Source organism: Anarrhichthys ocellatus, unplaced genomic scaffold (assembly GCF_004355925.1).
Source record: "Anarrhichthys ocellatus isolate YVR2014 unplaced genomic scaffold, GSC_Weel_1.0 scaffold7, whole genome shotgun sequence".
Lineage (NCBI taxonomy): Eukaryota > Metazoa > Chordata > Actinopteri > Perciformes > Anarhichadidae > Anarrhichthys > Anarrhichthys ocellatus.
The window spans coordinates 11,110,749-11,121,779 of record NW_022280037.1 but is presented as its reverse complement, the minus strand read 5'-3'; the positions used below and the strand labels follow the sequence as shown (position 1 = coordinate 11,121,779).

Here is an 11,031-nt window from a genome sequence, read left to right as displayed (position 1 = left end):
ACCCAAGGATGTGTGTTGCCGCTTATTTCACCCTTTTTTTCTCTTTTGCTTTATTATTCAAAATGGCTTCCATGCCTTTCCTCCTGCATAACTCACGATTGTTTAAATTAGAGCACGCAGGGAATCGGATGAAATCATTCACATTTTACCTTCAGGCAGAGTGTGGACACACACACACACACACACACACACACACACACAAAAAAAAAATCTCTTCAGAGTGAAAAATTGGAGACTCCTACCAGTGACATCCTCTGGTGAAAAGTGATTACTGCAGTCACAACATGGAACAAGAGAAATAAATGAATGCTTCCAAAAATAGTTCTCACCTTGTGGATAATATTCAACCACTTTTAGGTTGCGGCCAATTCAGCAAAAAATGCTGACGGCACATTCAGTGTGCACTGCACTCGACTGCATGTGTGAACCATGTATGAAGTGAGGAAATGACTGTGATCCTCGTGGTGCATTATGCCAGCTCTTCTCTGGGTTTGGGAGGAGGTATGTTCTAATTCTGGCCAATCACATAGACAGATCTTTTTTTCTTTTCTTTTTTTTTTTCTATCCTGCTCAGTGACTATGCCTGTCAGGCCCATTTGTTAGAATAATTATATGGCTGTTAACAGCATTGCAGCTTAAAATAAAGTTAGTGCTGCGACGGCTTAAAGCAGCAGAGGCATCGCACAAAATGGCTGCTGAAGATCAGGGAAAAAAAAAACTTTCAATGATGAAGTATTTTGATTGTATTCATACACACGGCGACTGTGTTTCACTTCCTGCTTGCATTACAATCAGAGGACTATGGGTGTCCTGGACAGAGACATGCAGTGTCTCTGTTCTCCCTCTCTCTGCTCAGAGTGAGCTCTGCTCCTCTGGTTTATTTTGAGGTGGTCTTATCACAGCTGTTGTATCTGTGGTAGCAGCTTGTCCCGAGCCCCTCGACACTCTTCCTTTTCCCACTCTGGCCCTTGGTCCTGGTAAGACCCTGTTTGCTCGCTACCCTGCTTCTTCAGGGACATTTACACTTGAATTGCATTAAAAAAACAACTTAAATTCTGTGCTTGACGTGGTTTTCAAACCTCCTCTTACTCTTAAAAGGTACTAATAACTGTTTGTTTGAATTTGATGGCTTTCTGAAGCTTTGTGAAAATGAGAAGGAGAGGGACTCAATTGAGATTTGCCCGAGTCATTTGTTAGCAGAATGGCAACAATACTTAATATTTGTTTAGATTCTCTGATTGTTTACCACCACTATTTATGTTTCTTCGGACAGGGAAGATATCTCTATCTTTTCCTATTGTCATTTATTTCAAGTTCAATTTTTAAAGTTGTCTCCTTCAAAATATTGAAGACATACGAGGTCACTTATGTAATACAGATCATTTTCACAGTTGGAAATGCAGCTTTTGTACGCACAACCACTGACATTGACATCAATAAGAGTGGATTGGAAATAAATAAATAACTTGCCCATATTAAGAAGTTCCTAAAATAGCCTGTGGGGTCTGGAACAGGTGCCATGCGCTCTGCTTGTGAAGGCAGTGTGAAGGCTGCACTAATTTTATGCACGTAAACAGGCTCTGGCTGTGAGCCTGTAAGACAGGCACGATCGCTGCGGTACAATAATAAGCTTCGCTATCGCTTTAATTGACTGGGGTTGAATCAGTTCTTAGTCAAAAAAAGAAAACCTTTTCTTAAACTTGCCTGTCTTAGGAGAAAGAAAGCATTAGGTGCTGTCTTTAACAGCGACAGTTGTTTACAAAATGGCATCTAATATTCATCACTGAGCTCCTTCAGCACATAATATACAGCTGGTTTAATGTGCCTTGCTGAAAGGCACCATGGTGGTATCTGCTGAGGAACATGGCGATTAAAAAAATATTATATTAGGCATTTCATTATTAAAAAATATGAATAATCTGCTGATAACTTATACGACTAATCGTTTTGTCCAGTAGTGTCAGAAAATAATGAGAAAAATTCCTATTATACAATTCCACAGTCCGACATGATGTGTTCAAATTCCTTGCTTTGTGCGGCCAACAGTCAAAAAGCCAAAGATATTCAGTTAACTGGCATATATCACAGAAATACCTGTAAATCTTCACATTTGAGAAGCTGGAGCCAGCAAATATTTTGCTTTTGTGCTTGAAAAATGATTAAAGTGGAAATCAAAATTGCTGGTTAATTTTCTGTATTTCGATTAATCGACTTATCGCTGCAGCAAAAGGCTAATATCTAATATTCTTCACGGTTACAGTAGGAAAAGGTGCTTGGGTATATAATAAATAAATGACTCCATTTCAGGGTCCTGGTATTGTGCAAGCTGTCACTTACTGGGACACTTTAGGAGAACACAGCCAACGTTAATGTTATTAGTAACACACTTCCTGCTATGAGACGTCGAAATGTCTGCTGTGAAAAAGGCCGAAAGCTTTTGATTGATGAAAAGTGCAAATCTGTCTTTCAGTTAAACAGAAGTTCATTGAGTTTAGTATTATTCAAGACTAGCCTTCAAAGAGTAACTAGGACGCATTATAAAGATTGACGCCGGTTTGTCAGAATTCATGGAGCGAAACCAACTGTTTCCCTCTCAGTACAGCTCAGAATAATGGAGGCTTGTCCTGCACCCACGGGTCCCGAGGCGTCGCCAGCCGAGGGTCGGCACATTGACCTGACAGAGGACCTGGCCCAGCAGCTGGAGGACATCATTAGCACCTACCAGGCTGACGAGATTCCCGCTGAGCCAGAGGACACAGAGGAGGTCACAGCCGTCAAAGAGCCAAACTCCCGCAAGGACCAGAAACTGGAGAAGAAGATGCTCAAAAACCTAGGTGCTTCTTTTTTTATATCTCAAAATGTTTTATCGATTTCAGCTGAGGTGGGTTTCATTCAGCTCCGTCAGCAAAAGTCCAAGTTGCACTGAAAGCGATAGGTCTGTAAGATGAGCTGCAATGCTTGTAAGTGCATCCATCTGCAACAGACGAGCAGGTAAAATAGTATTTCCACATGCCTTTTATAATCGGCGACAGACTTCTCTTAATCATGTATACCAAAATAATTTCTCAAGACAGGGGTAGACGAAATGATTTAAGCTCAAACTTGACTCGTGACTGACTAGTGATTTTCAATTCTCTGTGGCTGTTCAGGAAAAGAAGCCATGCTGCTGATGCAAAGTTTGAACAAACTCAACACTCCAGAACAGAAACTGGAAGCCATCATCAAGAAGCACGCTGAGCTGGTGAGTGGATGAATATTGAAAATGAAATAGAAAGAGAGAACATAGAAGCGGTGTGCATCTTCACCCTTGTGGGCATGTGGTGGATTTGTCTGTGTATTTCTACAGTTGGAGGAGCACCGGAGTGACCAGAAGCAGCTTAAAGTTCTGCAGAGGAAGTTGCTCCAGGTGATGAAGGAGAAGGACCAGCTGCAGAGCGAGCACAGCCGGGCAGTGCTGGCTCGCAGTAAACTGGAGGGGCTCTGCCGAGAGCTGCAGAGGCACAACAAGACCTTAAAGGTACTTCAGCTCCTGTCGGTTCTGCTCCTCGTGCTCAGTAGTGGAAGTAATATTTAAGAATAACTAAAAAACGAATTTCTTAAAAGCGCGGTATCCAACCTGAACTACTAAAATTGCCATTTGTTGTTGGATGATTTTCAGTGCCGGCTGTTGTGACCATATGTTGTGCTCTACAGGAGGTGACATCAGCTGGCACCAAATATCAAATATTGTGTCATAGATCAGGATTTGACCTCTCAAACTGCCACAACTCATGTTGTGAAGCCAAGGAGCGTTCAAACCAGACAATTTAATGTCTTCGTCTACTGGAGATCCTCCCAATTTACAAAGATATTGTATGACATCTACAATATATTTACACTGCATGAAAGGGAGCAGACAGTTCCCTCCAAGCTGTACGCATGATGCAAATTTAATTGAGAACAAACGTACTGAAAATTCCGTTGCTCTATGTGTAACTAAAGGGAAATTGAATGTAATATTTAAGAGGTTAAAAGGAGGTTACCATCTTGATGTGGTAATTTATCATTTTTAGATGGGGAATTGTATAAAATCATAAAATCAGAGGACAAAAAATGACCCCTAGCTCTCTGTCACTGGGCTAATTGTATCATACACCAGGTTGTTTTGAGCTTAAACATCCGTCTCTGCAACGCAGGAAGAGACCCTGCAGAGGTGCAGGGAGGACGACCTGAAGCGGAAAGAGATCACCACCCATTTCCAGGGGACGCTGAGTGACATTCAGGTCCAAATCGAGGAACACAGCAGCCGCAACACCAAGCTGTGCCAGGAGAACAGCGGCCTGGCAGAGAAACTGAAGGGGCTCATTTCACAATACGACCACCGAGAGGCGGTATGGATCCTGACACATGCTGAGCACACATGGGTTCAAAACAGGTCTTCATGCAATTCTACCTGAACCGATCTAAAACCTCACACATCTTGGCCTCTGTGTCAGTTGCAAACATATGAAATATTTGCACATTTCACAGGTCTTATATTTATTAGTTACAGCATTTTGGTTTTATGTAGCCTCCCTGAGCAAGAAATGAAACAGCTTTCTCTAATAAATTGTCTTTCAGAACCTGGAAAAGGTCTTCAAACACAGAGACCTGAAAGAAAAGCTGCTGGACACCAAACTCACGCAGGCCAACATGATACTGAAGGACACAGAGGACAAGCACAAGCTGGAAAAAGAGCTTGTACGTATCAGATTTGTCGCTTGCTCCAAGTATTTCCTAAGAATATATCTGCATTTTTGATTCCCTGCTCATTTTCATCGATTTATTTTAATTTTCCACAGCTGCTAAAACAGGCGGCAGCATATAAAATGAAACTGAAGGTCATGAAGGAGCAAGAAAGCGATATGAGGATCCAGGTGAGGGCATCAGGAGCCAAATTGATAAAATTCCCGACCTCTGTAGAGACACGCATTAATGTTTTTTCTCACCATGTCGCCTCAGCTCGAGATGTACTCCAAGAAGTTTGATGAATTCCAGGGCACGGTATCAAAGAGTAACAGTGTCTACAGCGACTTCAAACAGGACATGGACAAAGTAAGAAGAATGGTTTTACAGAACATTTGAAGTCAGCGTCATGGTATTGGTTATGTTATTTAGTTTACCTGGGAATAAAAACATGAGAAAAACAGAAATGAGAAAAATAAATTCCCATGAGATTTACGCTGAAACTAAATCTGACAAACTGTATGATCCTACACTCTATTGTAGCAGCTATTTTTAGAAGTGGCTTTGATTGTGTTCTCTGTGTAACGTGATTTTTTTTTTTTTTGTGGTGTAGATGGCCAAGAAAATGAAAAAGCTGGATAAAGAGTGCCAGTCGTGGAAGAGTCGCTTTGATAGCTGCAACAAGAGTCTCGTTGACATGGTGGCAGATGTAAGAAACATTTCAGTCATTTATAGCCCAATACAATTCTTTGGTCGTTGGTATCTTTTTGCAAGAAAAGACAAAGTTCTCACCAGTTTTACAAATACTTTTCATGCATTTTAATCTTTTACAGAAAACAATCAAGGAAAAGGAGTCTGAGCTCATCACCAGCAAGAACCAAAAGCTTGAGAATCTGTGCAGGGCTTTGCAAGAGGAGAGGAAGAGTCTCTATGAGAAGGCGCAGGCAGCTGGAAGTCAACCACACAACAACAGTGCTGAACCAACAGAGAAGGAGGGCCCAGAGGAGCTGGAGACCCCTAAAGTCCCTAAAGACGAAGACCCCGTCCAGAAAACTGCAGCTCCTGCCTCTGCTGCCCCCGCCGGGACACCAACACCCAAAACTCCAATGACCAAGGAACTGGCTGAACTGAAGGCTGAGCAGAGCCGCCTGAAGGAGATTGCCGGCTCTTTTACAATCTCTCACGTTATACCCACAGAAACAGTCGTTAGCCAATCACAAGGACTGTCTGAGGGCGTCCAGGAGCCAGAAGAGAACCACATAGAGGCGATCAACGGCGAACACCTCCAGGAGGTCGAGGAGGACGGATGCCAAGAAGAGAGAGATTTGGAAATGGAGTCAGTTGATTAATGCTGCAACTAACGCGGTAAAGAAATCTGGCTCGTGTGAGATTCATAGCAATAAAAAGAAAAATGACAATGCTGGCTTTGTCTTCAGTGTTTGATCCCGATATCTCAAGATTTAAGAGAAGTCCAACTGTTTTATTCCTTTTCTAACTCACAGATCAAAAGTTTTGACTCACTTCCACTGCTTAGATTGTCATGATTGATCATCAACACAAAAGATTAACAACTGTATAAGAAAATATCTGGTGCAAGACTGTGCACTTAAAGACACAATGTAATAAGTTAACTACGACTCCCAAGGTGAATTTCAGCAAGAGACATCCCATCAGAGCTTAGAATCGGTTCAATTTTAAAATAGACACAAGGCCATGTTTTGTGGTAACAATTACAACACGGAAGCATTTTGAAATTTGTGCATCTGCATTTGCAACTTCTTCTCTATAGAAACAGACTTCCAGCAGCTCAGCTCCACTTTTATGTTATTCTGGTTCAGGGATTTTACCCAAAACATATGCAAAAAAGACCACTGCACTTTCACAATTTATTTCACCACTGTGCACTGATAAGAAGCTGCATATCTTGTGAAATATTACAAACCAAACAAAGACAGTAAATGGCTGAAAGAGCAGACCGTGCTGCAACGAAAGCTCTCACAGCTTTCGTTGAAAAAGGAAACGCTCTGCTGTACCTCGCCGAGAAGGAGAGCAGAGAAGGTAGGCAGCATTTCGTGGCGACGGAGAAGTGCACATAAGTACATGCAGAGAGCGTGCTCTGCAGTTGGCTCATGATTTATGGTTGTACCATGAGTGGGAGTAAGCAGGAGGCCTGTCAATCATCAGACGTAAAGAATGAACCTAAAGACTGTCAGACATTAACTTCACTTACTTTATCTCATGCAGGCTCTCTCCACGTATTCATCAGGCAGAAAATCCGCATAGAGCAAAAAGCAGTCTCTGCTGGGTCTGATTGAAGCTGGTGCAGCTTTGTACAGAAGGTTATGAGCCGTATGAGCAGTCTATAAATATAATTTCTGTTAAAATACAAAGTAAACAGAGCTTCATAGCAGCACAGATTCAGTTTGGCATTTTTGGACATGCAGATATGAGTTGTTTACTTCTATTTTTTTTCTAATTTCAGAGTTTGTCTGTTAAGAAGAAAAAGGATGCAGAAGACATCTGGAGAAAGAAATACCAGTAAGAGCTAAAGCTGAAATAATGAGTTGATCAACAGGAAAGTATTCTGCAATTTATAGTTTTTCAAATGTAAGCTTCACCCTGACGTAGTGAAAATCTGCTGAGAGTATTCCTGATTGTGCAACAATAAACCTCCCTGTGCGTTCATTCATCAAAAAAAACTCAGTCTCTATGAACTGAAACAATAGTAAAAAACTTGTATTACGACTTCTCCAGCTGTGCTGCTTTACAGAACACTTTGCAGGACTTTCAGCAGCTGGAAGTGAGTAACTGACATTATAAACATTTTCAAAAATATTCTCATTTACTTTTTACTGACTGAGGCCGATGTAACACAGGTGCAGTGGGATGCCTTCATGGAGCGTTTGGATGATGAATTACAACCGAGTGCTAAAATACTGGACCATCAGTCAAAATGTATTTCCCCAGATACATCTCTCATCGATGCCAGAACAAGAGAGCAGGTTTGATTCATTGATAGAAATGAAACTAAACACTGCAAGTTCAAAATGACTTTATCTGACAAATATACTTTGTGTTTATGTGGCCTATTTTGCACTTAAGTATTTTAGTGTTTCGATGTGTTTTGCAGAACAGTAATATTAGAGAAATATCTTGGGAAAGGTAAAAAAGATCCTGCTGGTGTTAATCCGTCAGTTCTCCTGTCTACTCTGCCGTCTCCACCTTGAAGATCTAAAGAAGAATCAGGTAAACAGTTCATGTTTACCACAATACTTTTGTTCTTCACCTGTTCAGAGAGATACTACAATAGCCAGCTGCAAAATTCAGTACCACTAGAACGATACATAATACAAGATCGGGAGCATTTCGATTGCCTCTCAACGACTCTCAACATGACAACGCCTGAGCCAGCGGCTCGTAGCTGACTGTGCTAAGAGTGCTAACAGTACAAACTACAGCAAAAACGTGCTGACAGAGCTAGCGGTGTTTACCTGAGGGGGAACCAAAGAGTGGGCGCTAAGCTTCCACAGCGACGCTGACGATGATGTGCACATGCTTTACATGTAGCTGACATCATGTTATTACTGTTTTCCATTTGATTTGTTTTCTGTTTTCTTTCTCAATGAAAAATGAAAGTTCAAAAGATATGACTATTTAAATCTCATTTCATCCTTCATCTCAGTTTTTAAATGCAATCTGACTTTGAATATTTGTCATTATTTGTCAGAGTTCCCTGGATGCACACTCAATTGAAGTGGTGGTGGTTTCTTTTGGCTGTCAGGAGGGAGCTTCACACTGGCTGCAGGAGACTGGCTGTCAGTACGACATGCTGTTGGACCCTGAGAGGAAGGTCAGAGGTCAACGCCAGGCGACGATAATACAAAATACACAGTTTATACTTTTCCTGATAACGGTACACTCTGTTGGGCGCTGCAGATGTACGCTGCATTTGGCCTGAGAGCATCCATGAAGAAAGCATTGAACTTCAGTGACATGCTGCTCTGTGCTGAATACGTGGTGGACAACATGGAGTTTCCAAAAGGGCTTCCATCGATTCAAGATGACATGTTTCAGGTAAATAATGCTCGCAGCTTCAAGTACATGAAAAGACATTTGAGGCGGCATGTGCCTAAAGTCTATTCTGCAGTGAAACTTCTCATTGAACCAATAAAAATACAATAATAATAATAATAATAATAGGTAGTGCATGTGCAAATATGTGTGTAAACTATGTAAATGTGAAGATTAAAACAACATTTGAGCTCAGATAATATATCTTTCTGATAAAATGCCCATTCACAATAAAAATTAATAATAATTAACATTTAAGTTTCAACATTTCCTCAGAAAGTTTTTAAAGGTTTATGTATCGTTCTTTGTTGATTTTGTTTCCGATGTATGTTTTAGGTGGGAGGCGACTTTGTTTTGGACGAACATGGGAGGGTGCTGTTCTCTCACTGCTGTCAGAGTCCCATAGACAGACCTTCAGTGGAGGACCTTTTATCTGCGCAGTGACGATAAAACACCTTCATGCACCACACAGGTTTATTAAAGGAGAGCAAAAACAGGTGATGTAATTGCTACACACCAAGCTGTAAACCAGTGGTGGGCCGTCAGGGCCTGCAAGGCCTTCTCTGCTGGCCTAAACAGAATCACAAAGTTATATCTATTTTATAATTTAATAATCTTCTACCTGCTAGTCGACAGAGTCAGTCGACGCTACCTCATGTCCATCGCCAACTTAACCGGGGGCATCGCCTGCCTCGTAATCCCCTTCATCTCCACGGGTAGGTAAAGCTGAAGGTGCAGGTGGCATCAGGTGAAAGAAATGTAAATGGATTGTGATCATTTCTGATCAATCATAGGTAAAATAAAAAAAAGGTTATTGGTTGGTAAAGTGACCATTCTTATACTTGGATTTTGTCATCCCTACAGATTTATCTTGGTTGAAAAAGTCGGTTGCGATCTTTGGGAGGCTTGCTGTTGCCATTGGATTTGAGACCTTGAACTTTGCAAACACAGAGATGTATCCGACATCTCTGAGGTGCGAATCCAATGAGAGTTGGAAGATATTTATTTGTGTTTCACAGGCTGTGAAAAGATGTTGAACAATGTGCACATCAGACTGCCAAAGAAAAATATGGAGCGGCAGATGTCTGGAAAGATGCAGACAATATCTGCCTGCTAAAAGGAGAAGAAATTCTGAACTTGATTGTGATTTGATTTGAGTTTCAATTTCTCACAGAAATCTGGGTGTGTCCGTGTGCTCATCAGCCAGCGACTTCGGAGCAATTGTGGCCCCATTTGTGCTCTATAGACTGGCCAGTATCTGGCAGGATCTGCCTCTTTTACTTTACGGTAAATTTCAGTCTTCCTATACCTGCCTCCATGTTCTTCCAACACTCTTAGCTCTCTAAAACGATACATAGGGAAAATTCAAACTTACCGAGAGATATCCTTTTCAGTTCCAGATCAAAAAGTGCCTTACCTTTGTTTCAGGTGTGATGTCGGTGCTGTACAGCGGATTGGTGACATTGTTGCCAGAGATGAACGGAGTCGCCCTGCCAGAGACCATAGAGGATGTGCAGAATCTAAGAAGGTAAATAGATCATTTCAAAATCAGGTTATTAGTGCAAATACAACAAGAAGACAACAAATATAACACCTTATTTCTCAAAAATGTTTGAGTATGACAGAAAAGAGGTAAATAAATCAAGCAGAAAAGTGTTATGACACAACAGGAAGGAGTCAAGAGGGGGGAAGGAAAGGGGAAAATCTCTGAATCTGACAAGAATATGCTTGTAAATAGATTTACGATTAGACAGGTGCACTAGACAGGTTCATGCCTAATCTCTAATGTGTTTTTCGTTTTCTGACAGAGGGAAAGACAAGTCCAAGGATGCAGAGGCTTTCATTATATGACCTGGAACATTGCTGTATTATTGTTTTGTACATATTTTCTAATAATACAAATCCTGTGAAAAGAATAAAACCGACAACGAACCGATCCTACTAACAAGTAGGATGTCCTGAACCGGTCCCAAGGACCAGTATCATTAGCAGGAAAGTCCAAAAGTATTGAGAAAGATTTTTTTAGGTGAACCTTGTCTGACATCAACTGCTACAACACACCGTGCACATGTTTCCAAAACTTAAATGACATGCACATATCAACTCAGAGCAACCCTGCACACTTCACAAGGATGTTCACTGCAGTACGTAGCGCTACAGCAGCATGCTAAATTTAAATTATTCATCCTCCAGAATCCCACATCAATCAATTTAATGCAGATTCAGATGCTGTTTTTAAAATGTCTAAACTGTCTT

The 11,031-nt window shown here is 41.2% G+C and overlaps 1 protein-coding gene across 2 annotated transcripts; it reads left to right on the top strand.

Annotated features, from left to right (window-relative positions):
- The first annotated feature begins 105 nt into the window (after positions 1–105).
- txlnbb (taxilin beta b) lies at positions 106–6,115 on the top strand. 2 transcript variants are annotated; one of them, XM_031847383.1, is made up of 10 exons: positions 106–977; positions 2,603–2,834; positions 3,150–3,241; positions 3,347–3,517; positions 4,176–4,370; positions 4,600–4,719; positions 4,821–4,895; positions 4,981–5,073; positions 5,318–5,413; positions 5,538–6,115. In XM_031847383.1, the coding sequence occupies exons 2-10, from the start codon at positions 2,612–2,614 to the stop codon at positions 6,051–6,053; spliced, it is 1,581 nt and encodes a 526-aa protein (XP_031703243.1). In that variant the 5' UTR covers positions 106–977; positions 2,603–2,611; the 3' UTR covers positions 6,054–6,115. The 2 variants fall into 2 exon arrangements, with proteins under 2 accessions (XP_031703243.1, XP_031703242.1); XM_031847382.1 differs by having other exon boundaries at positions 2,598–2,834.
- Positions 6,116–11,031: the final 4,916 nt, after the last annotated feature.